The 26,205-nt window shown below is 39.4% G+C and overlaps 1 protein-coding gene across 1 annotated transcript; it reads right to left on the reverse strand.

Moving 5' to 3' along the window:
• Positions 1 to 3,797: 3,797 nt before the first annotated feature.
• On the reverse strand, positions 3,798 to 17,196 carry HEY2 (hes-related family bHLH transcription factor with YRPW motif 2). Its single transcript, XM_006834690.1, has 6 exons — positions 17,191 to 17,196; positions 15,013 to 15,176; positions 13,106 to 13,184; positions 12,893 to 12,976; positions 10,276 to 10,357; positions 3,798 to 4,628 (listed from the first exon to the last, which is right to left on the reverse strand). The coding sequence occupies exons 2-6, from the start codon at positions 15,093 to 15,095 to the stop codon at positions 3,946 to 3,948; spliced, it is 1,011 nt and encodes a 336-aa protein (XP_006834753.1). The 5' UTR covers positions 15,096 to 15,176; positions 17,191 to 17,196; the 3' UTR covers positions 3,798 to 3,945.
• Between the last annotated feature and the right edge of the window lie 9,009 nt (positions 17,197 to 26,205).

The following is a 26,205-nucleotide window of genomic DNA, read 5'->3' on the forward strand; positions in this document are numbered from 1 at the left end:
ATGAGTCAGAAGTGACTTGATGGTACTAAACAGTAAATGAAATGTTGGTGTTTTGAACTCACCCAGCAGCACCTTGGAGGAAGGGTCAAGTGAGTCTACTTCCGGAAGTCAGAGCCAAGAACATCCTATGGAATCTAGTGGGAAACACCTGGTCTCCAGGAGTCAGAAGAGAATCCATGGCAACTGTTTTTTTTTTTTCTAGAGTTCTGGTGTGGCATTGCAGATTAATGTGCTGGACTGAAAGGTTGGCTTGAACCACAAGGTTGGCAGTTCAAGCTCAACAGCTGCTTCTCTGAAACCCTATACAGGGTCGCTATGAATCAGAACTGACTCAACAGCATTTAACTACAACAATTTGGTATGAGTAGCTGGGGCAGCAGCCAGGCCCATCACTGTTGGATCTCACTTTCATGTGCTACTACACACCATTTAGAACCTGACACATATAGTACAGTGCTGGGCACAAAGTAGTTACTCAGTAAATATCTTCTGGTTTACTAATTTGAAATGAAGGAGCGTAATATTTTAGTTCTCTGCTGTTAACCAGAAGGTTGACGGTTAAAATCCACCAACCATTCCAAAAGACCTTATGATCTGTTGTGTTCCTGTAAAGATTACAGCCTAGGAATCCCGATGGGGCGATTCTACTCATCCTTATGGGGTGCTGTGAGTCAGAATCAACTCAACAGCACACAACAATGTGAAATACACAACCCTGTTCTAGTAACATATACATACCGATTTTAACATGTAGAGAAAAACAATTTTAAAAATGGCCTTTTTTAACTTTTACACAAAGGCACAAATAAATTGAAGTATAAGCTTTACTTACCTTGAACCATCAAAATAATTTAAAAAAGCCTAACCCTTTTTCTGTTTTAGTGGCAAACATGAAAATCACAACACCTAACAGATGGAACAACAGCCTCATAAGCACTTAGATTAATGATGGCACATTTAAACACACTAAAATGTGAAATTAGAAGCTGACTATATAAAACATGAATCATGGTCCAACTAATGTGAAAAGACTGAAATTACTGATAGTGAATACCTTTAAGAATATTGACAGCCCTTAGGGATTAAGCGACTCAATTGAAAATATTATAACCAATTAAATTGAGAAATCGTAACCCATATGTAACTGTTGTTGTTAAGTGCCATTGAGTTGGTTCTGACTCAGCAACCTAGCGTAGGATTTCCAAGGAGCAGCTGGTGAATTTGAACTGTTGACCTTGTGGTTCAAACCAAACGTGCGGTCGAGTTCTTTATCCCACAGTACCACATCAGGACTCCTACATATAACTGTTGTTGTTGTTATGTGCCGTGGAGTCGCTTTCAACTCATGGTAACCCTGTACAGGGTTTCCCAGGCTGTAAATCTTTACCAGGGCAAAAAGCTTCATCTTTCTCCCGCAGAACTGATGGTAGTTTCAAACTGCTGACCGTGAGATTAGCAGCCCAATTCGTAACCATGACGCTACCAGAGCACTTTTATATATAACTAAAAATATAAAATTAAGCAAACAAAAAGGAAGACAGAGGGCAGGAACACGAAAGGCGATACAGCTTAAATATTTGATCATAATTTTTTTAAAATGTCTGATCTCTAAAACAGTTTATATTTTTTAAAAAGAGAGAAATAATAGGCATAGAACCAGTGTGTAGATCTTATAGTAAAAATAAATGATATGACTAGTGTTCATAAATCTTGATTAAAAACAAACTCCAAATACTACTAAATCCATTTCCTTATTTGCTATCTAGTTCCATGAGCGTTCTTAACAGTATCATAACCACAGAACTTATAGACAGGGAAAATGAGGTGGTGTGCTTTTGCTCATCTTTTTACATAGTTTGGCTCACTTACAGACAGAACAAATTAGATAAATTACCCACTTTAAAAAAAAAAAAAAGAGTTAAAAGCTCTCCTACTTTTCCCTCTAACTTTGAGCATTAATATGTATAATAAAAACAATATTTTCTATTATTTTCATGTTGTTTGGCTCAACAGCATCAGGAACTCTGCAGTAGCCTCATTTAGGCTTTACTGATGACCGGAGGGACATCCATATTTCCACAGCAACTTTAAGGCATTCTCATTCAGGTACAGAAGATCCATCATCAGGAAGTACACATATGCCCATCATGTATGCATGTATGTTTTCCAAATCCTCTAGACTTTATCCTTTCCTTGGAATAGTCTCCTTTGGAGAGCTTGTATTTGTACTTTTCCAAGAACCAAGACTAAAATAAAAGGCATAGGAAATGGATCACTTCCTGCCTCCAAATAACGTCATATCCGCTTATGCCTACTTAATGATTTACAAGCTCAGAAAAATGCTGTTTTCAAGTACGCTGTGAATTTTATCAGTTAAATGACTTTGAAAGAAAGAAAAGCCCTGGTTTAGTAAATGAAAGCCTCACTTTAACTTTCCATTCTGCAAAGCAATTCATCCACATAAAAAAAGAGTCAAAAAGGACTTCATTTAATTAGTGATATATAAAGACTTTGCATAGAAAAAGTTACAATGTAAAAAAGAAAAAAGACTAGGCACAGTAATTTTAAAACACATATTTAAAAGTATAATTTTGCATAATGTTTAACATTCTCATGTTTATTGCTTTCTCCACACAGCAGAGAAATGAAGTGCATAATAGTACATGCTGTGTCTTTCAAACATAAAATCTCATGTGCTCAATTTCAATGTATGAAGATTATTTTAGGTCATAAAACAAAAGCAAGAAACAAAACTGAAACACCATTATGTAGCACTAGTCTACGCACGAACAAAAGTAATTTATGTACATCCCACTGAATACATTCATCTTTATTTGGGATCAAAAGCAATCACTAACTTGATAAAGCGCACTTAAGAATCGTGGCTTCTCTCTTCCCAATGCTCTGTCCCTGTCTCATCACATCCAGAAATGCAACTTTTTCCCCAAAGGTGACAAGAATGGATATTAACTGATATCAGGAGAAAATGAGGATAAACACATAAAAATTATCCAAGTGAAACAAAATAAATTAATCCAAACTCTTACAAACTGGAGAGTTTTCCGGTTGGCATGAATAAAATAGTTTTGAGAGGACACATGGTAGCCAATTGCTTTGAGGTGCACAATATAAATGTATGGTTTGTATAGATATAAAGCAGCACCGTATTTTGAGCCATCAAAAAAAAAAAAAGAAGAAGAAAACCGCCTGGGGTCTTGCAGGCAGGGCTGAAATGCTTGTCAATCCCAGGACTGATGGGATAATTATGTATACCAACGCACTGCTGAATGTCACCATTTGGCAAGTCTGTACAAAGAAAGTAAACTAGGTACGATAAAACTAGATCTTTCAACTTGAAAATTATTTTCCGCAATCCTTTTGGCCAATAAAAATCCATTCATTTCAACAGAATACTCTTCTCTGGAAACATACTAAATATCTGTACCCTAATTTAAGACTTCTGTCCCTTTCTTTCTTAAACCAACCTCTATGTTCTTTACTTGTGCAATGTTATATGTTCACAATAAAACTTTACTATCTCAGGCACTTATGAAATAGTCATTGTCTTTTCCCCCATCCAATTTTCAAGAGAATTCAGTCAGAGCATTTCTTGTCCACAATTCAGACATGCTGATGCATTGCTGGATGCTACAGCCACATATTTTCCAAGAAACTTCTAAATGGAAACAAGAAGGAAGTTTCAAAAGTTGCTGATGTCAATTAGCAAGCTGCCTTTAAAAAAAAAAGAAAAAAGAAAAAAAAAATGACAATACCACATTTCCATTTGTGAGGGTTGGGTCTCAAATAGCTTTGCTGTTCCTTTGTGGCTCTGTAGGCATCTGTATGGCTACCTTCTGGGTGCAGAGGTTTTAAGCTGCCTCTGAAATGAAGGACATTCCAATTGCTACTGCAAAAATTTCTTCCTTGAATAGTTTCCTTGGACATTTAAAAAGCTCCAACTTCAGTCCCCCAGGGTCGGTATGGTTTATTTGTTCCACTGCCTGTCTGCTGAGGGCTGGACGTGGCTGATACCGGTAAGGGTGGGCTGATGGCTGTGGTGGCCGCCACTGCTGCAGCTGCGTTTGGGGGGAGCATGGGGAAAGCTCCCGCGAAGGACAGAGGGAAACTGTGAGCAGCTGCGGTGGCTGCTGCTGCGGCAGCGTGAACAGTGGCCGAGAGGGACAAGAGCGAAGTGGAGAGAGGTGGCACACAAGGGGCGACACTGCCTGTAGAAGGCATTCGAAGGGCAGAATCGGCGTGGGCAAACGTGGCAGTGAGGAGAGCGGAGCCGTGGACGGGAGGCACTTCTGAAGTTGTGGAGAGGCGACAAGGGGTTGACTCTGAGGCGTGGAGTCCGTTTGGTTGGAGCAGGGCTGTGGGAAGATGGTGGAAGGCAGCTGCCCAGTGATGCGGATGTAGGGGATGATGGTGGTGGGCCATGGAGGATGTCATCGCTGCCGCCTCCCGCTGGGAGGCACAAGTGCTGAGATGAGAGACAAGTCGCATGCGCAATGGGTCCGAGGAGTCCAGGCCTTCCACGGAGCTCAGGTATCTTGCTACCTCTGTTAGGCACTCTCGGAATCCGATACTCATAAAGTCCATGGCAAGAGCATGCGTGTCAAAGTAGCCTAAAAGGGAAATTGTGTAAAAGCGGTGTAAGGACAGATTGAAAGAAAGAGAGAGGGAGAATGATACAATCACCATCAATAATCACCAAGTAATGGTCCACTCCATCCTTAAGATTTGAGTAGAATAATGATGCTTTCTGAAAACTATTCAAGCAATTTATGTTTTTAATTACTGAAGAAATTTAGAAAGTATACTTTGCAAATTTACGTGTGTGACAACTCTGGCAATGCAATATGCTACAGTTGTTCTTGCAACCAAACATCACACTGGGAACAAAATTAGGAACATTCATGTTTCAAACACTTTCAGAAAGGAGGATAGGAGGGAGATGCCTCTGCTCCTGGATTGTGGGATGGTGAAATTCCCCAGCAAGCTTTTTCACGGTAATAACAGCGAGTTCCAGTCTCTAAGGCTCCAGAGATTAAAGAGCTTATCTGAAACACCATCATTCTCTTGGCATTTATAACAGAGACAATGAAGTGTATCTTAGCAGCTTTAGGACTTTCTTTGGAAACATGCTGGAATCTCATCTCATAATAAATTCATAAATGCTTTCTGACACATAATGTTTTTCTATCAGCAAAGTGAAAACATCTTGTCATTACTTTGTATGAAAAAAAAAATTAATGAAAACAAAATGAAGTCTTTTTTAGGGAATTTGGTTGCTAATTTGAAGATGTGGAACATATAAAATAATTTTATTTCAAGCAACATAAGGCTGCTCAGTGATGTGAGATTCAATCATTGGTCCTTGAGTCAATGCTGAGTCATGGTGACCCCATGTGTATCAGAGAAGAACTGTGCTCCATAGGGTTTCCAATGGCTGATTTTCAGCACTGGGTTGACAGGCGTTTTTCTGAGGTGTCTCTGTGTGTACCTGAACTGCCAACCTTGTGGTCAGCAGCCAAGGGCATTAACCATTGCACCATCCAACGGCTCCAATATGAGATTGTTTTAGTTGGCTGCCCTTGAGTTGGCTCCCAACTCACTGCACAATGAGGTCAGACCATTGTGACTCATTGTTGTTGTGATTAAGTGTTGAGCTGCTTCTGACTCATATCCACCCTGTATAGGGTTTCTGAGGCTGAAAATCTCTGTGGGAGCAAAAAGTCTCATCTTTCTCCCACAGAGTGGCTAGTGAGCTTGAACTGCCTACCTTGTGGTTCACAGTCCAATGCTTATCCTACAGAGCCATCACATTCTCCAAAACCAGCCACTAGGATAAGCACTGGACTTACAGGTCGGTTTGAACTGCAGGGTTGGCAGTTCAAATCCATCAGTCACTCCTCAGAAACCTATGAATCGGAACGGACTTGACAGCACTAAACATTAACAACAGCATGGAGGTAATCATCACAGTGGGCCAGGTCAAAACATGCAGAGGGGTTTAGAAGTTTAGGTTACTTTACTCAATTGTCTCTAGAAATGACTGGAATACCAAGGAAGACCACAGAAAACAGACCAACAGAATTAGAACAATAGAAGCCTCCAAAATTTTTCATTTGTGGTCACAAAAGAATAGAAATCCCCAGGTCTTCATTCCTAGTCTGTCTTAATCTGGAAACTCTGCTGAAACCTTTCGAGCATCACAGCAACACACAGACTTCAATGAAAGACAAGTGCTGACTCTGCTTGAGCTGTGTCTGCCAGAATCATCACCAGGTTTCCTGCATGCAAGGTGAGAGTTCTGCTCCTGAACCAGCCTCTACCCATGTGTAATCCCTATCCTCTAAATACAGGAAGTTCAATGATTTCTCTCCTTCATTGTTTAGATTACGTTTTTCTGGCATTCACTCAAGAAAGTATCTGTTGTCTGTTAATTTTATAAATGTGCATGCGTATCCCTCCCACACGCATGACGTAGCTTATGGTATATTATCAAAGTGGCTGAAACTGTGCACCATTTACTATCATTTTAGCAGCTCTTTATCCCAAACCTTTTTATTCTATACATTTGAACAGAAAAGAATGAAGTTAGATTATTACAATGCCAATTTACAGCACCACTTTGTGTGATTTTCACTATGTATACATGACCTCAGACCTCATTCTCATTTGCTACTTTTTTTAACAGAAATTTTCAAATGGAACGTTTAGTCTACTAACTCCAGGGAAGTGTATAATCCAAGAAGTTTTCAAAAGTTCATGGAAAAATGGAATTAAAATGGAAAAATTTCCACAAACTTTGTGAAGCCCCTTCATACATGAATGAGAACTATCACATTGAAACAAGGTTGTTTTCATTGGTAGAATTTGATACATGGCCTTTTTTTTTTTTTAAGTTTATGTGTTTACCATCTCTTAAAAAAAACCTTAAAATGAAAAAAAAAGAGACCATCTTATTTTGTAACCAGATACTTTAGAAAAAGTAGTCACATATATTCACAGTCCTAAATCTAGAATTCCAACAGAAATTTGGAAGACCTTGAAAGATATTTGAAGCAAAAATATACTCTATTAAGCCAATTACATCATCAGCATAAAGTTGATAAAAAATATGAATGTGGAAGATAAGAAACAAAAATAGTTAACACCTCAGGACTTTGGCTGAGTTAGCAAACAAAGCCATTGGGATGATCCACACAGAAAGCATTTCACAAGAGAGCCCCCAGGGCTATGAAGGGTTCCAGTCTCCATGACAGGAGAGAGGTAATCATCAGAGTGGGCCAGGTCAACATGCAGAGGGGTTTAGAAGTTTAGGTTACTTTACTAAATTGTCTCTAGACATGATTGGAATACCAAGACAGACCACAGAAAACAGACCAATAGAACTGGAACCATAGAAGCCTCCAAAAGTTTTCATTTGTGGTCACAAAGGAATAGAAATGAAAAGTTTGCTAGTTATACAATGCTGTTTATGACTGAATCCTCCGTTGTACCTAAGGAATATGCTGTTAGGTGCTTCAAGTTGATTTTGAGTCTTAACGGCGCTATATGACAGAGTAGAACTGACCCATAGCGTCCTTCTAGAGTGTAATCTTTTTAGGAGGAGGTTTTCTCCCATGGAACGACTGGGTGGGTAAGGCCAGCCTTTTTATTATCAGCTGAGTGCATATCCCCTGTGCCACCAGGACACCTATGGAATATAAACTATGCCAAGATCATCCTACTACTAAATACAGAGAGAATTTACGATGAGTAGTTATGGCCTCTGAATGGATTTGTCCGTAGCACTTTCTGTGACAGCACAGGTCATAAACTTCAGGTGAATTAACTCACAACTTTGTGAAATGGGCACTATTATTGCCCTCAATTTTACAGATGACAAAATAGGAGCTCACAGAGGGTCAATAATTTACCTACGGTCACAGAAGTAATAAATGACAGAGCCAGGATTTGAAACCAGCCAATCCAACTGTAGGATCCATGCCTCTCATCAATATAGTCTAAGGCCTCTACAGCAGCTTTGAGTCTTCAACAGCATGCGTTCAATCTGCCAGGCCCCAGTTTTAAGGCCACCCCATTCCTATGTGATAACCTCTTTCACAACCCTGTGGTCAGATGACCTGGATGAAGTTTGCTTGGAAATACCTGCTCATAAGGTATTCTAGGATGAATTTAAGGACTGTTCAGGTAGCCAAGAATAGCAACCAAGATGCAATTCAGTTTTTATAATAAAACATAACAATAATACTACCACTCATGCCAAATAATTTGAAGTCCTGATGAGAATTCATGGCCAAAAGAGGTAGCGCAGTCAAACAACTTTTTTGCACTGTCATTAATTCATTCAGTCTCCTAACATCCTCAGAAAGTAGTTATGAACACAGAATTATGGGGCTGGAAGGGCTTTGGAGTTCACAGTGCTCATGTAGGTCCAAGGTGCAGGAGAATACTTCTGCCAGAGGTCAGGGTGAGACAGGTGCCAAGATTGGGTTGGATCCTTGTTTCTAACCATCCAGTTCTTTTCTCTATAATGTAAGAATATTTACATTTTGTGCTCTGGGCTATATTTTAATGAGCAGAAATGACAATTCCATCCTTACTCCTTATAGTGTCAGGATGTTTCCTTGAGGAGATACAATCTGGGGTAAATTACATCACGTAGGTTTCTGTGTACATAGATCACCCCCAACATGACACAGGTAAGAAAACGTTAAAGTCAGGCTGATGTTCTATGGGTGCTTACTAGTACAGTTATGCTGATTTTGTAGCTGGGTGCTGTTGAATTGACTTGACTCATACTGACCCCATCTGACAGAGAAGACCTACTCCATAAGGTTTTCTAGGTTTTGTCTTTATAAAAGCAGATTGCCAGGACATTCTCTCAGGAGTTGTTGGCAGGACCTTTTGGTAGGCAGTCAAATGCTTAATCATTGAGTCACTAGGGCTTCTTAGTATGGCCATAAGAGTTAAACACTGAAATATTTCCATACCATGCCCTCCACTCTCACGGTGATCCCATGGGTTACAGATCAGAACTGCTTCAGAGAGGTTTATTGGCTACAGTGTGTTACAAGGGGTCACTGTAAGTCAGAATAGATTCAGTAGACCCTACTAAAAACCTTTATGGAAGTAGATAACAGGCCTTTCCTCTGTGGTACAGTTGGATGAATTCTAATTGGTTAGGAGTGGAGTGCACGTGGAGAAAGAAGCACAGTCTGCTTCTGTAAAGCAGTCTACAGGGCAGCTGTAATGTGTCCTATTTGGGTCACTAAGAGTCGACGGTTTGGGTGGGTAAGTGTGTATCATTTGTACCAAGTGGGAACCTCGGATAGTAAGTACTAAAAAGTTAATGATGATCACAGAGAGGCCTACAGGATTCCGTTGCAACACTTAGCTCCTTGTGGGTACCTCCTTTTTACCCATTCTTAAATATACTGAATAACATCCTTGGCTAAGATGAGTATCAAAGGCCTCCTTGAAGGGTGAAAAAGGATATAAAAGCGCAAGATGTATTCTGAGTGATGTGTGGGAAAATTAGAATTTTTTAATATTTTAATTTTAAGATTTCAAGTTTATTTTGCCAGGAGGTAAGAGTCCCTCTCTGAGGCCCTGGACAATTCTTGCCTAAGACATCACCCAGGACACAAGCTCCAGGATACCTGTTCTAACATACTCTCTCTCCACGAATGATTCAGCTTTACCAATGGTTTCTATCCAGAGATGCACTATCTGCACTTCTTATGATCTGCATAGTTTTAATCCAAAACAAAAACAAAAAGAAAACACCCCCAAATTTGAAAGCCACAATGAAAATCAAAGTCATTTCCTTTTAATCACCCTTACATTAAGTCCTAGCCCAAATTTAATAGAGAAAAAAAAGAAAGAGAAGAGAAGAAAGGAAAAGATTGCACCTAACCTCCAGCTTATGTTTAGATGTTTGCATATTTGTTTTGTCTTTCTGTACAGATTCCAGCATGCTCTCCTGAAGTCCCAAACAAATCTCTGACCAGCCTGCTATGAATGAGCTTTATTCCCACAGTATTATGAAAGCAAACACAAGCTCAGGGTCAAGAGCTTCTTTTGTTCCAGAAGTTCTTTCCCATGAGTTCAATCCTGCCATTAGCATTGATTTCCACGGCTTTAATCTGGGACTGCCTATCTCAGCTTGTTAAAGAACTGTGCAGCTATGGCTTCCTTACCATATTAGGGGGGAAAAAATGAAAAAGGAAAAGGGGGAAAATAAAAAAGTCACCTACTTACCTTTACCGCCTGTTGCCTGAAGCATCTTCAAATGATCCACTGTCATTTGCAATATTTCAGCTTTTTCTAATTTTGCAGATCCCTTTATTGACAAATAATAAAGTCTTACACATATCCCACAGCAATTAATTTCGAACATTTTACACATTATAGTTTCAATTTTCCCTTTTACTGTAAAACTCTAAATTTATTTTTCACAAACACATCTGAATTCTTTCCAAAATTTACATGAAAACTCTGATTATTACATCATATACTAGTGACAGTTATTAGCTATTTTAATACTTACAAAGATATAATTTTTCTTATCATAAGAATAATTATACCTCTAAAATGACTCCATAAAAACTCTTACAGTGGCAAACTTCAAATTTTACAGTGAATCCCACCTTGGGATATTATAATTTTATTAGGGGACATCAAAGAGTTTTAGCTGACGTCTATACCAGTTGAATATCAACTCTAGAGGATATGTAGAGAGGTATTTAGCAAATTATTGTTAAAAGCATATTTCTAAAAAATAGAAAGTTCTAATATGTCTTTAAAGAAATGTATTCTAGACCACTGTAAGCAGAATCAAAAATAAAAGACTTGTAAGATTTTCCCAATAATTACCAGCAGGTGTCACTGTGAGTTCCAAGATCTTAAATCCCAATGTCAGGGAGTAGATTCTAACTCCTCAGAACGCTTTAGTACAGAGTAGAACTGCCCATAGCGTTCATAAGACTGTAAATCTTTATGGAAGCAGACTGCCACATCTTTCTCCCATGGAGCAACTTGTGGGTTTGAACCACCAACCTTGTGGTTAACTTTAATCACTGTATCCAGGGATCCTAGACCTTAAATGAGGAGGGAGTATTTAATATTATCGAAAAAGATTCAAACGCTTATGTATTTTTTTAATCCTTTAAATTAATAGATTTTTATAAAATTATCTTAGAAATGTTTTCCTATGTTCCTCATCTTTTAAAATAAGGTAACCTCTGGAAACCAACTGAAATAGAAAAGTACCACCTTAAACTGTCTCAGAACTGTGGGTGGCTTCTAATTTCCTGGAAGAGCTCAATAATTAAACCAATTTTTTTTTTTTTTTTTAAAGAACATGGAATTTTATGTCAGGTTCCTAGCTTTACTTGTTATGTGAAAATTATCAGCACCAAGTACATGGTGGGAGTGGCAGAGTTATTTAACTGTTCTAAAAAACATTCTTCTAATATTGTGACAAGGCCAGCTCACTGGAGTTGGGAGCCAAGCCCTGAAAATGGAAAGGTCTGTGTTTATGGTAACTAACTGCCAAACAACTGAGGTTAGCTTTTAAGGTTTAAGTCAACATTTAAGGGGGAAAAAATCTAACAAACCAAGAAAAAAAGAAACCACAAAATTGACTGCTCCTCATAACTAGATATTTTGGAATGCAAAATTTAAAAAATATCCCTGATGACGTTTTCAGGGACAGCCTGTCGTCACTGAAAATGCTACTAATCAAAACTATAATTTCTATATTATGTTACACTGTTGTGTTGTTAAGTGCTGTTGAGTTGGTTCTGACTCACAGAGACCCTGTATAGGCTTTCCAAGGAGTGGCTGGTGGGTTAGAACTACTGACTGTGTTTAGCAGTCCAGTGTATTATTAAAGACAGTCTCAACATATAAAATGAATGTCTTTTCTCTTAAAAAAAAGTATACTCAATAGCATATTATATTCTGTTCTTTTGTCAATGTTCTTTACAAATAGTTTCAGTCCAAGTAATTCTTATGAAAAGCATAGTTGGACTAATTTCTGAACGCTTTGTAGGGCTTGTCCTGTAATGTTTTCAGGTTCATGAAGTAAACAAAATGGAATAAACAAGTGATTGCTGTCTTATTGTTCTCAACAAGAATATTCTGCTTTTGAAAATATTTTGAAAGATGCTCTTAGAAATCCATTCTATTAGTCACTGCAGCAGAAGAAACATGACTTTTCATGTCACAAAGGACCATTTAAATATTTGGCTTTCTTCTTTTCAAAGGGTGCAAAATCGGTTTTTGTTTTTGTAAAGGAATGTTTCAATTCTGAAAAGGGAGCACGTCAGCTAGTTTGATATTCACCAAACTTCCAAAAAGATGCACCAACTCAAACATCGTTCTTTAATGCAAGAGTTAGAAAAATGCAAGAAAATGGTCAGGTAAATAAGTTCCATTAGTATTATTATTTAAGAAACAGAGCTGATATGCTACTTTCCAGTCTTCAAAAGCACATTATTTTTTAAAACAGTTTGAGACAGAAATGAAATTTATGTATGTTCCTTTTTTTAAAATAAAAAAGAACCCTATCCTATATACAGCATTGATTTAAACAAAACCACTACTGGTTTTCATAGAAAGAACAGAGAAAGCATGAACACTGTTACCCTTAAGGGAAAAATAAGCAAAAGAATGGAAATGTTTTTTCAACTTCATGATGGATTATGTTTTAATAGTTTTGCCACAACAAAGCATTTTATTGAAATAGCTTCTCTGTGCCAGATCAGGGCACATACACCATTATTTTAATGAGCTTTAACAAGAACCCACAATCCCAGATGAGAATATCTGATTGTTTGAGCTTTTGAGGGGTGAGAGAATAGGGGTAACTTACTTGTTTTTCAAAAGCAGTTGGCACCAGCCGTCTCAATTCCGATAAACTGTTATTTATTCGGTCCCGACGCCTTTTCTCTATAATCTACCCCAAAGAAAGCCAAAAAAAAATTAGGAATATACAAATGACAAAATTACTCATAATGGAAAAATACAACTGTTACACATTTAGGTTGGATTATAGGAAATAGAAAGAAAAGAAAAAATCACGTACCCCTCTTCTTTTCTTTCTTGCCATAATTTGAGATGTTGTTGTAGGAGAATTTGATCTAATCCCAGAGCTAGTACTTTGCCTATGAAATAGGAAGAGTATGTCAGGCACTTCATTAACATAACAATCATTTCTCCTTGATGCTTGATGGCACAATCTAGTATTCAAAGTGACTGCACAGTGTTATTTTCTTTTTAATTCTTGCTTTGCTCTTAGCATTATCTCTTTCAGGTAAAAACTATGCCATTTTTTTGTGTGTGTGGGTGTGTGTTTAAATGGGTAATCCAGAAGAAAAATCCATTGACACAAATTTCCCTGAACTCTTATTAAAGTCTTCCAGGAAGATAATTATTGGGAGTTAGGATGAGAAGTTAGATATATTAGAACTTCTAGTTCCACTCATATATCTCTTAAAAGTAACTAACCTCCTCTGCTAGTATCTCTTCCTCCTTGCCTGTCTCACACACACACTGAACAAAGCACAGCTATTTTAAAATAAGGGTCAATGTAAGCAATACTATCAAACAGATAGACAATTGTCCTGTCAAAGTCTTGTCCCTAGAAGCAATCTTTAAAATACATAGTTATCTATTTTAAAACTTCAGTTAGTACTATCTCATGACATGAGAGAGAAAAAAAACACACAAATTTGATGTGTTGTTCACTAATCTGCCAACATAATGTCCCAAATTACATGTCACTGAAAGGGAAGAAAAAACAAACAAACGGATTAAGGACTAGATAAAAGTCTTGAGTTTGAAATTGAAATTGTAGGTATAGGTGAGTATCTCTCAGCCTGCAATCTACGTTCAAAACCTCTCTAGGTGATACAACTCATCATTTTACTGATGAAAAGAGATTTTTATCTGCAAAGTTCATAGTATTATTTTGTTACTATGATCCTTCCTAGTCTAGTTTTCTGTTTCTCTAAATGATTCACGGGCACTGCTTTATGTTCTCAGTATCTCAAAAGTTCTGTTACTTGCTCTCTTTCATTTTAGAAATGTTGCACCCACTAGGTTTCTATTACCTCACCTTCTCAATTCCATGCCCTCCTCAACGGTTTTTCATTTTCTGTGACATCTTCTGTTTTTCCAATCTCATTTCTTAAAATGACATGACTCTAGCAATTAGATATTCTGCAATGTTTTATGTAGATACCCTTGCTTTTGCTTATTTGAGACTTTGGTTTGTACATAATTGAATAACTATATCAGAGAAAATCAAAGGTAGGAAAAATTTAGTTCTCTGAGTGACAGATGAAGATAAATAATTAAGGTGCTTCTGGGGATGCCAATTAGAAGCAATTATCATTTGATCCGCTTTGGCACAAAAATGCCTCAGTAATCTTCCTTTGTCATCAGAAAGTGGAGGTCTGGTTTCGGTGATCAGACCTCGATCTTTTCCAGATTTGTGAATAAGCAGTCAGACAAACTTCCCGAACCGATACTTACGTCTGTCACTCATTCGCGCGTCAACCTGGAAAACTCAACCCTACTTAGCCTTGACAGAAATTGCTTTAACTTCTCTAAAAGGCAAATCGTGTTTTCAGCCTAAAAACAACAACAACAACCAAAGACAAAAAACAAAAACCGAAATCAATTTGTTTTCCTTTTTCCTGGCCGATTTAGAAAGTCCCTCCAAATACAGTTTCAGCGGCGTGGCTCCAAAGCACCAGTTGGCGCGCCCACCCTCTCGTAAAGGATATCCTTCGCCAGCCCCTGAACCTCTCCCTCCCTACCTGTGTGATGAAAACCAACAGCCTTCACCCCTCCCCAAAGTTCTCGTGCAAAACTTTTGCTCGCTCCAAGACGCCGAGGAGAGCAGCCACGAGATCTCCAAGGAGCCTCTAGTGTACAAAGCTCCTAAACAGCCTTGGGACCCGGGCAGTCCTGTTGAGCCGCGCTCACCCTGAGTAATTGTTCTCGCTCCCCACGTCAATGGTCTCGTCCATGTCACTCTCGGAGGTCGTCTCCTCGCAAGGGCGCTTCATTGCCGCAAAGGCGGTGCGGGACGCAGCCCGGCCGGAGCTACAGACACGGAGCAGCCAGCGCCCTCCCTGCCTGCCTCCTCCCTTCTTTCCTCCCTCCCTCCTTCCCTCGGCCCCCGAAGGCGCGGCTCCCGCGCGGCGCGGTTGGCTCCTCACAGATCTTTCCCACGCCGCAGCCAGGCTCTGCCGCAAGTGCCGGCGCCAGCCACGCCCCTTTGCGCGGGCGGGGCCCCCTCGGCCACCCCCCGCGCGGCGGCCTCCGCCGCCCGTCGGGCCCCGCCCTCTCAGGTCAGCGTGTCCCACGATTGGCTGAAGCAGAAGGGCGTGGCCGTGCTTTCCATAGCCGGCAGCCGGGCTCCTGCGGAGGCGTGGGAACGCGGCCGCTTACTTTGGTCACTGGAGCTGCTCTAGGGCGGGAAGAGGCCGCGACGGGCTAACTCCAGAAGCGCGCGGACCGGCCGGTGAGGGGCGGGTTCCGGAGTTCTGGTCTTGCCCGAGAAGTTTCAGTCCTGTGTTTAAAGAATACCCCAAACGCGTGGTTGAGTGAGAAAGTGTGTGTGACGTCATCAGGCGCAGTGGCTTAACCCGACCGCTCCACGCAGTTTTCCCTAGTCAGGACTTAAATTGCTGGCTGCCTGTCCAGAGCAATCACATTTGCCTTCTGGGGCATTTGAAAACCTACAAATTATATATATTGAAAAATTGAGTAATTTCTCACCCTTACTAGTGTAATTTACATTTATATGTATATATATGTTATTCTTTCCTCCCTGGCAACTCGTAAGCCGACTTCCGTGGCCTCTGGGCTGTGGGTAGATACAGACGTGAGCTTCACCGACCAGGTACTTAACCGCTGGAGGTCGGAGGGTTCGAGGGGTCGGCCCCCATACGATTTTCACCTGGTTATAAATTAGTTGGAGTCCTGGTGTAGTGCTGTAGGATAACAGCAGGAACGCAAAGTCGGCGGTTCAAACCCACCAGCTGCATCTCGCAAACCCTATACAGGGTTGCTATAAGTCGGAACCGTCTCGACGGCACTTCACAACAATAATAGTTATTATCTTACAAGTAGATTGTGGACTGGAGCTTTGTCTATTCTGACGATAGGAAAGACTAGTGCAATGATACGGACATTGCAGCCCATAGGTTTAGCTCTTTCAGGTTGAGGTAGTTCGAGCATTGCTTATCTAGATAACTGCCCCCAATTCTCCACTCCCTAGGTGTGTGCCACCGTAGTGTTAAGTAGATTCTGGGTCGGGAAGAAATTCTCTTGGAAATTGATTTCTAGTCTTGGCAGTTTTTAGTGTACCGGGTAGGTAAGGTGGGCTGTGTGACACTAGATGCGCCCCTGCGCGGGCGCGAACTGAGCGAGGTAGCGGGGAACCGGGTCTGCGGACTCGCCCCCGCCCCCACAGCGGGACCCGGAAGCGGGCGGCGGAGGGTCCGGGTCGAGTCGAGACAGCAGCACACTTTGTGGTGGGACAGCCCCGTGGTTCCATTCAGTAAAGCCTCTGAGAAAGGGGCGTCTTTTAATCACCACACCCCTCTGCCAAAGGACAGACTGAGAATCTGCCTGGGCGGCCCTTTGACACTAAATTCTCTTCCCACACAAATCGTGAGTCCGAAGGGAGGAGGAACGACGGGCCGGCGCGGGAGGGGAGGAGAGAAAGGGGATGAGGAAAGACAGCGGCCAGGGCGTAGGACCTGGCTTGCTCACCCCTCCTTCAAACATCAATCCTCTTCTGCATACGCCTTGATCCTTTCTGTGCGGTCCCCACCGCGGTGTCTGCAATAACCGTGTGAACAGTAACCTGAAACGTGCCGTCCCGATTTCTGAAACTTAACCCGGGGCAAACCACACAGCCGGCTGGGTCGGGCAGGGATCCGAATGAGGCGTCGCAGTCGAGGGGGCGGTGGTCCAGTTTGGTTCTCTGCCCCGGCGCTGGAGCCCGGCCCGCGCGTGCCTCGGGGTCTCGGCTCCGCTATGATGTGGGCGGCCTGAGGGGACCGCTCGGGTCTCCTTCGACACCACCCGGACTCCGAGACCCCGCTGCCCCTCGGATCTGGAGTTTTGGGTGCGCCAGGCGCCCGGCTCCACCTCCCGGGCCTGAACGTCCGCGATTTCGAGACAAGCCCTCCTCGGCCTGGAGCGAGCTAGACCTTCACAAAGTTCAGCGCGGGCTGCACGGGTTTCTGAAAGCTTACAGGTGCAATTAATACTTGCCACACGAGCTAATTAGCGTGTGCTTCCAAACGCCGGAGGCAAAACCTGAGAACGTGATTGAAAAATTGAGTTCTCACCCCTACTAGCGTTAGTAACAATGCCTTCGAACATGGTTTATTTGCAATAAAGTAGCAGTTGGTTGAAGTTTTGTGTGTATGTGTGTGTGTTTTCCGTATTTGCCTTTGAAGACTTGACTGCTGTACCGTGTTATTAATAAAAATATACCAGGAACGTTAGAAAAACACTCACGGATTTAATGTCGCTTAGAAATAAATATTTTTTTAAGCAACGAGGGTCACATTTTTAAAGCGTTTACAACAGTGTCTATGTTATTTGATTAAAAAAAAAAAAGAAAAAGAATGAATAGGGCAGAACACTTCGGCGTTTTGAACACTATCAAAAGAAAATGCTCATTTATCAGCAAAATACTTAATCGTAATTAGTCAGCACCACTTTTTTCCATTAAGTCTTTTATTCCTCTCAAGTAGCCCATTTACCCATCTCCTGACTAGGCGTCCCGTTTGTCTTCAACTGAAAGTGCTTGTCAGACTTGGGGCCCGAGAAAAGGCAATAAGGGAAGGTGGAGAAGTGGCATGTGAGAGAAAGAGAAAAGAATGAGAGAGGACGGCGGGATTTCTAGCCTCATCGCTCGTCTGCGACTTACTTTTCAACAACACTTGGTTGAAGGCTTCGGAACAGCCGGGCCAGAGCAAACCATAGTTCTTTTCTTTCTTTCTCTTTGAAAGATTTGTACAATGAGATAATTAGACCGAAAGATAGGAGGGGCTTTCCTAGAAACGAAATGTCATTAGAAAGAAAGCCCAGGTCAACGGTTCTAACGACAGTAGTAGACTCAGCCGCCTTCCCCAAACTGGTCATGTTATTTCACCCGTTTGTTTTGTGTTTATATGATTTAACTTACATAAATGGAATCAGAGTGGGATGCCAAATGTAAAGATCTAGACGCATGAATACCAATTTCCTTACATTGTCTCATTTTCCTACCCAGCTCTCCCTCTACCCATAAATTAGAGTTACAGCTCTTGCACCTGCATGATAAGATTTTGGTGATCTTGACCTATTCTTGCCCAAATTTTGAGTTTTGTAGCACAACTAAGACTATTTTGTTATAATTTAAAATTTTTTCCTTTGCTATATTTATGAGCTAAGTCTGAGATCTTTTTTTTTCTTTTTGGTCTGCTTTACTCTTTCTTGGGGCAATCTAGTTTTTCAAAATTAATAACAAAGCTGAACTTTGTTATTTTTGTTACTCTAAATTTGAGATGCTGCATACAATTATTTAAAAAATATTGGCCATTCCAGTGTTTAGATTTACTTAGAAAATAACCAAAACATGTACTAACTTTAAAAATGTTTTACCTTAGTCTCATATTCAAAAAGTGTAGTTCTCTTATTTAAAGACCTTTATGTCAGCCTGAGAAGCCCAAGTGCACATAAGTTCGGATCTGAGGAGTCCGATATTTTGCCCAACCTACAACATAATTATTTATACAGTTTGCAAAGGAAGGGCAAGCAGGTTGAAGTGCTAGTCTATTTGTCATTGCTGGGGCAGGTGACAAGCACGTGTATATCTGTGGGCAGTCTTGTTCCACTGCCTTCCTTGACTACAGGACTATTGTGAGCTGGAAACGCCTTAAAATATGTGAGAATGTGTTCCCCTGCAGCAGAGGCCAAGGGCAAGATCCTTGTAAATTTCAATACCTTTCCCAGCATTAGACTGGCAGCTGGCAGGCCAACTTAGGGTCACTGTGTAACATATATTTGCAAGCCAGTAAAGCAAAACAAAGCTGAAAGCAAAGGCAAATTTAGGCCCACCAACCTTGAAGTCCTCTCTAAAAGAAAGCTGCTTTATCAGCTAACAATTAGTCTCCCCTGGTCAGCTATAGAGTGTATCATATTTCTTGGCTTGTATTTACCCTAGTATATGCTACTTATTTATAGCATCCAAAGAGCCAGGGTAGGAAATCGAAAGCACAAAGCCTAGTTCTTAGGAGTTAAAAAGTTCTAAGTAGATTTCTGTTGTTAGGAACAATATATTTTAAAGCTCTAATTTGTGGTGTTTTTAGTGTTTAGCTTATGCCCAACAATGAGGTTTAGCTTTGTTTCAGGACCCCTGAAAAGCAGGTTGTATGATCAAGTAACCAGTTTTCCATATGCCAGTGTGCAACAGTAAGAAGATGACAGTCACTATAGTCATTTACTCTTTGTGAGGATTAAATGAATGTCCACAAACTTTTCTTGAAAGGAAACTTTAAATTTCTATTTTCTTGAATTAGGTTTGCCTTACAGAGTTTGTTTTCTTTCTCTTAAGGATGCAGTGAAATATATTCACTTCTTTCATGAAAAGGACCTTTTTACTGTTTCCCCATCCTAGATCAATGCCAGGTATATAGTGGATGCACAATAAAAGATTTTGAATGGATCTCTTATTGAAGTGGATGAACTCCATTTCTTTCCATATATTTAGGACTTAGATACGATACTAATAAAATAGAAATAAGTAACTTTATACTAAAAGGTCATGAAAAGATGAAACGAATATGCTTAGACATATGCAGGAAAACATTTACTGTGATTGGACTTTTAGTTCAACCCTGAGCTTCCTGGCAGTCAACTCAAGATGAGAAACATTGTGAGTTTTCTAATTCTTATAATAAAAAATGAAAAAGTAAATAGTTTTAAAAAAACCAAAACCCAAAACACTTTATCCCATTATTGAATTCTGAAAGACCTGCTTGAAGTACACAGACTTTAATTTGTGTTTATTTTAATGATTTAAAATGATTACATTCTTTGTCTAAAATTCTCTTGCAAGTACCTGCTTTAATTATAACATGAAAAATAACATTTACTCTACACATAGACACAATAGCTCACTTCTTAATAATATTACAGCTGAATAACTCATCTGCCAATGTTTCAAGATTAATGAACTGATATTGGAGAATAAGATGAATGCCTCAAAGTAGACCAGAAATATGGATTCTCCACAGCAAAGTCTCTGCTTTCAGTTTCAGAATATATATATTTTAAAATCAAACATTCCTCAATCTGGTTGACTGGCATTTCTTGATGAAAGTGAAAGAAAGAAAGGCTTTTGAAACATGAAGTGCTGTGGAAAATTTTGAAACTAAATGTAGTTGCCACTAGAATGTAATGACCATTTATATTTTCTTAACACTTTTATCAGAACATGTATATTAAATGTGTACACATTTATGCCCTTATCTGTTTATTTTATTTCTGAGGGAAAAGTGTTATTGACTAGAAATGAGCTGCTAATTTTAGATTTTCTGTGGAAAAAAATAGTTTATTTGTGGACCTGCATGCTTTGCAAACCTATTGAAGTACACATTTTAAAAGAAACAGAAAAATAGTAAGTCCTCCCCTTCCTAGACAGGGCTATCAGGATTGGTTCTAGAAAATAAAAGTTTGATTTATACTTGGCATCTGCTGGTTGAAAGGCAAAGTACATTTTCTTTTTCTGTTTTTATCTTTTCAAAATAATGTAATGTATTGGTTATATGGGATTAAGAGTTTTTAGAGCTCAATTTGGTTCTTGAGTAACAATTTGGTTCTTGAGTAAAAAATTGCTATTTTAAAGAAAATAGCAATTTTTAAAGAAATTGCTGTAATTATCTGGGCAATGCATTACCTTTAGAAACAAAATGTCATGCTGCTTAAAAGAGAGTAAGCAACCAGGGTCAGCTGCCCTCTGAGAAGGGCAGTGTATTGTGCCTTGAATGTGTTAGAAAGTTCAAGCTTTCTGTACTTTTTATAGCATCATAGCATAGAGACCTAGAGCATTATAGAACTGTGAATCAAAAGTCACAGCAATGCAGTATTTACTTGTCAAGGCTGAATATCAGGATTTTGTTAGAACAACAATCTCAACAGAAACATTAATAAAGTCTGAAAATATAGAAATTAGAAAAGAGATATAAATGTTCCTCTGTATGTCTCTTCTATCTATCTGGGGAGCTCGATGGCTCTGTATAATAAGCACTGGACTGCGAACTACAAGGTTGGCGGTTTGAGCCCACCAGCTGCTCTGCAGGAGAAAGATGAGGCTTTCTGTTCCAGTGAAGATTTACAGCCTATAGGTAGGCAGATAAAAAAATTGTTGCTGTTGCTAAAGTGCAGTTGAGTTAGTTCCAACTCATAGCGATTCTGTGTAGGGTTTCTGAGGCTTTAAATCTTTGCAAGAGCAGAAAGCCTCATCTTTTTCACATGAAAATAGATAAACATAAATATTTTTGTTAGGTAACATAGAATCAATATTCAACTCATGGCAACCCCCGGTAACAGATATAAAAAGTACAAAATAAAGTTACTGTAATTGACTTGAAAGAGCTCTTGTAGCATTGTGGTTATGAGTCGGGCTGCTAATCTCACGTCAGCAGTTCGAAACTACCAGCAGTTTATTGGAGAAAGATGAGGCTTTCTGCTCCAATAAAGATTTACAGCCTCAGAAACCCTATACAGGGTTGCTATGAGTTGGAACCCACTCCACGCTCACCACACCACAATATAAAAGATTATGATAATATTTAGGCCGGGCCAATAGTTAAAATCACAAGGTTGGTGGTCACAAACTCACCAGCCACTACTATAATAGGGTCTCTTGAGTTGGAACCCTCTCGAGGGCACTTAACAATAATAGCAACAATCATTAATGGAATTGAAATGTTTGCAGTATGAATTGGGAATAGATTGTTTACACTTTAATTTTAACAAAGAAACACTTGGTTCCCTTTCAGAAATGTAGGAAACTCAAGAGTGGAGACTAGATAAAGAGAACTGTGGAAGGAAATTATCTACAAATGAAATCAAAGAGATTATGAATAGAGATTACTGACCAAGCTGTTAGTGTGTGTATTGAAGTCAATACAATGTTCATTAATCATGGCCTGATTTTTCAGACTGTCTCCTTTAATTTGTTGTCATTTCTAGGCCACTAAATCAAGTCTGTATTCTTATTATGAACACTGCTTCCTACTGGACAGTGTGGGTGATTCATGGAGAGCAAGACTAAATTCCTGCTATCAAAAAATAGGATGAGAGTCAAAACACATGCAGTACTTACAGATGGGATGTATTAATGGACAAAGCAAAGGGAAAATTGTATGCTATGGGCTCAAAAAGAGAGTAGATGTGTTTCTAAAGGAAAATTACAGCAATGTAGATTCCAAAATGCTAGCATAAGACTTGAAAGTGCTGACCAGTTGGTTCCGACCCATAGTAGTAACCCTGTAGAGGATGTAGTGTTATAAGATGAGTACTGGACTGGTAACTTCAAGGTTGATTGTTTAAACCCATCAGTTGCTCCTTGGAAACCCTATTTAAAAACAAAAACAAAAAACAAAGAATTGGTCTGAAGTCTTTGTACTTAAGGCCAAAGTCACTGTTGTGAGTAAGAACTGACTCAATGGCACTTAACAACAACAACATAGGGTTTCTGAGGAATGGGTGGTGAGTTTGAATCACTGACCTTGAGGTTAGCAGTTCAGTACTTATCCTACAGTGTTGTGTTGTGTGTTATTGAGTCGGTTCCACCAATCTTGCGGATCAAACCGACTTTGCAGTCCAGCACATTAACCCCAGGACGTCCCATTTTTACTTAGATATTACAGGGGATTGCTTTTTAATATTTAGGAAGAGTACATTTAATTTGCTTATCCTTTGGTGTTGCTATGGGATTATGAGAATAAGTGACATTTGAGCAGGGTCTTGAAGGATGTACAGTGTAGCTACAGTATCAAGCTAAGTAGGGACCAGCATTTACAAAGACACATTGAGGCTTCTTTTGGAGTCCTGGAGTGGCACCATATGATAAGCACTCAACCTCAAGGTCGGTTTGAACCACAAAGTTGGCAGTTCAAACTCACCAGCCACTTCTTGGAAACCCTGTACAGGGTTGTAATAAGTTGAAACTGACTCATCGGCACTTAATGACAAGAACAATAGAAGCTGAAGAACTCAGATAGTTTGTAGGAAAAGTTTGATGAGCTTTAACTAGCGTGAAGGATATGGAAAGAAATGGGACTAGGGTAGAGAGAAGGGAAGATGAATCAGACTGCTGCTGAATTCTGGGGAAGCTTGCTTGCTGAGCTGGGCGCCTTATTGAAGTCATTTGGGAGCCACTAGAGGTTCTTAATCGAAATGACATGTTCCGAGTTCTAATTCATTTAGATATGCTTGCCCAATCTAATCAAGTTTCCCCCTTGTTCTAGCTGTTGTCACTAACTTGAAGACATTACAGAAGAAAATTTCCAGGGTCATTCTTTGAGCCATCATTTTGTGAAGACTTCACTTAATTTGTCTTTATAAATGACATTTTGATATTTGTTGTTTTCAATGCAATTCACTTAGCCACTAGAAGAGCATTGTCAGGTAGGACTGTTGCCTCAGTTCTTAGAAAACTTATTGAGTTTAGCTGCTTATTTGGTTTCTTTAATATAGTCTGGTTTATATGAAAAAACATGTTTATTGCTTGCTCTGTATTCATAGAACTATGCCAAGACTTGCACATCAATATTTACAGGTTTGTTTTAAAAAATGCCATGCCATAATTAAAATCAGAACACTGTTATATTCTCAATGATTAATAGAACATTCTGAAGTGAGATTTTCAGCTTCATTGACTTCAAAGTAACACATAGTACACGAACAATGCTAGTTATCTCAGGTTTATCCAGATTAAATACTTCTAATGAAAGATTGAGCCACAATTCTTTCCTGTTATTCTCTTCCTGAGAGAACTAGGTTGTAGTTTTCTTTCTTCAGGGTGCCATAAGTAAGCATTCAAAGATTTTACAACTCATGTCTTCTAATATTTTTAGATGCATTAAGTTACATCCTTCCTTGAAAGGTCTTGCTGACATGAAAATAACTTGCAGTGATGTTTAATAAGGACATGTAAGTCAACCTTAAAATAGTGATTTTCTTTTTCTCATCAAATTCCAGATAAGATAAAAAACAGTTTAACCAGAAAGGGTACTTGTCCAATCAGAGCCAATAACTTTCAGTGCTGAGAACTTCCCTTCAGAAATTACTTTACTTCCAGCTTCAATCCATCAATCAATCAATTATCTAGTAAATTCTTCAGAGAACAGAAAAGCATGCAACATGTGACTTCTGCCCTCTCGGAATTTATCATCCAGAGAATACAGTAATAGTGATCCAATTACTACCATTTATATAGTGCTTACTATGTGGCAGACACTCTGCTGACAAAGCACTGTATGGATTCCTTGAATCTTTTCCAGAACTCCTTGAGGAAGGTGCAGTCATCCTTATTTATTTTTGAAGAAGAAGACTTCGTTTTTGTTGTTAGGTACCATTGAATTGATTCTGGCTCATAGCGACACTACTATGTACAACAGAACTAAACACTGCCCCCTCCTGCCATCCTTACTGTTGTTACACTTGAACACAATGCTGTTGCCACGGTGCCAAATCAGTCTCTTTGGGTGTCTTCCTTTTTTTCCACCAAATCTCCACGTTACCAAGCATGATATACTTCTCTAAGGACTTGCCCCTCCTGATAACATGCCTGGAATATGAGAGATGATGTCTCACCATGCTGGTTTATAAGAAGCATTCTTGCTGTACTTCTTCCAACACAGATTTGTTTGTTCTTCTAGCAGTCCATGGTACATTTTATATTCTTCTTCAACACCGTGACTCAAATGCATCAATTCTTCTGTGATCTTCTTTATTCATTATCCATCTTTCACACGCATATGAGGTGATTGAAAATACCATGGCTTGGGTCAGGTGCATCTTGGTCCTCAAATGCATCTTGGTCCTCAAATTGACATTTTTGCTCTTGAATACTTTAAAAAAGTCTTGTGTAGCAGATTTGCCTATTGCAATAAATTGTTTGATTTCTTGACTACTGCTTCCATGAGTGTTGATTATGAATCCAAACAAAATGAAATCTTCAACAACTTCATTCTTTTCACCATTTATCATGATGTTATTTATTGCCCCAGTTGTGAGGATTTTTGTTTTGTATACATTGAGGTACAATCATGCTCAAGGCTGTAGTCTTTGATCTTCATCAATAAGAATTTTAAGTCCTTTTCATTTGCAGGAAGCAAGGTTGTATCATCTACATATTTTAGGTTGTTAAAGTCTTCCTCCAATCATGATGCCATGTAATTCTTCATATAATCCAGTTGCTCTGATTATTTGTTCAGAATATAGATTGAATGGTTGTGGTGGTGGTTGTGTGCCACCGAGTTCGTTCTGACTCAGAGTAACCCTGTATACGATTTTCAAGACTATAAATCTTTACAGAAACAGAAAGTCTCATCGTTGTCCCAAAGAGTTTACTGGTAGATTCGACCTGCTGACCTTGCGATTAGCAATCCAGCTCATAATCTACAACACTACCAGTGCTCCTTATATAGATTGAATAAATATGGTGAAAGAATACAATCCTGTAGCATACTTATTCTGATTTTAAACCATTCAGTATCTACTTGTTACGTTAGAATGATTGTATCTTGGTCTATATACAGGTTCCTCCTGAGCACAATTAAGTGTTTTGGAATACTTATTCTTCATAATATTATCTATAGCTTGTCATGGTCCACACAGTCAAAAGTCTCTGCATCTTCAATAAAACACAAGTAAACATCTTTCTGATATTTTCTGCTTTCAGCCAAGATCCCTCTGATTTCATCAATGATATCTCTAGTTTCACGTTCCCTTCTAAACCTGGCTTGAATTTTTGATAGTACCCTGTCCATGTACTGTTGCAACCATTTTTGAATTATGTTCAGCAAAATTTTGCTTGCATGCTATATTAATGATATTGTTTGATGATTTTTACATTCCATTGTTGTTTTTAAGTGCCAT

This window comes from Chrysochloris asiatica, unplaced genomic scaffold (assembly GCF_000296735.1).
Source record: "Chrysochloris asiatica unplaced genomic scaffold, ChrAsi1.0 scaffold00013, whole genome shotgun sequence".
NCBI lineage: Eukaryota > Metazoa > Chordata > Mammalia > Afrosoricida > Chrysochloridae > Chrysochloris > Chrysochloris asiatica.

What these genes read in the sequence shown, in the direction of transcription:
- HEY2 (XM_006834690.1), bottom strand. Translation starts at nt 15,095, where the DNA reads ATGAAGCGCCCTTGCGAGGAGACGACCTCCGAGAGTGACATGGACGAG. An exon ending in CAAGAAAGAAAAGAAGAGGG is followed by an intron (nt 12,977 to 13,105) that starts GTACGTGATTTT and finishes TCTTTGGGGTAG; the next exon opens with ATTATAGAGAAAAGGCGTCG. An exon ending in TCAGGCAACAGGCGGTAAAG is followed by an intron (nt 4,629 to 10,275) that starts GTAAGTAGGTGA and finishes TTTCCCTTTTAG; the next exon opens with GCTACTTTGACACGCATGCT.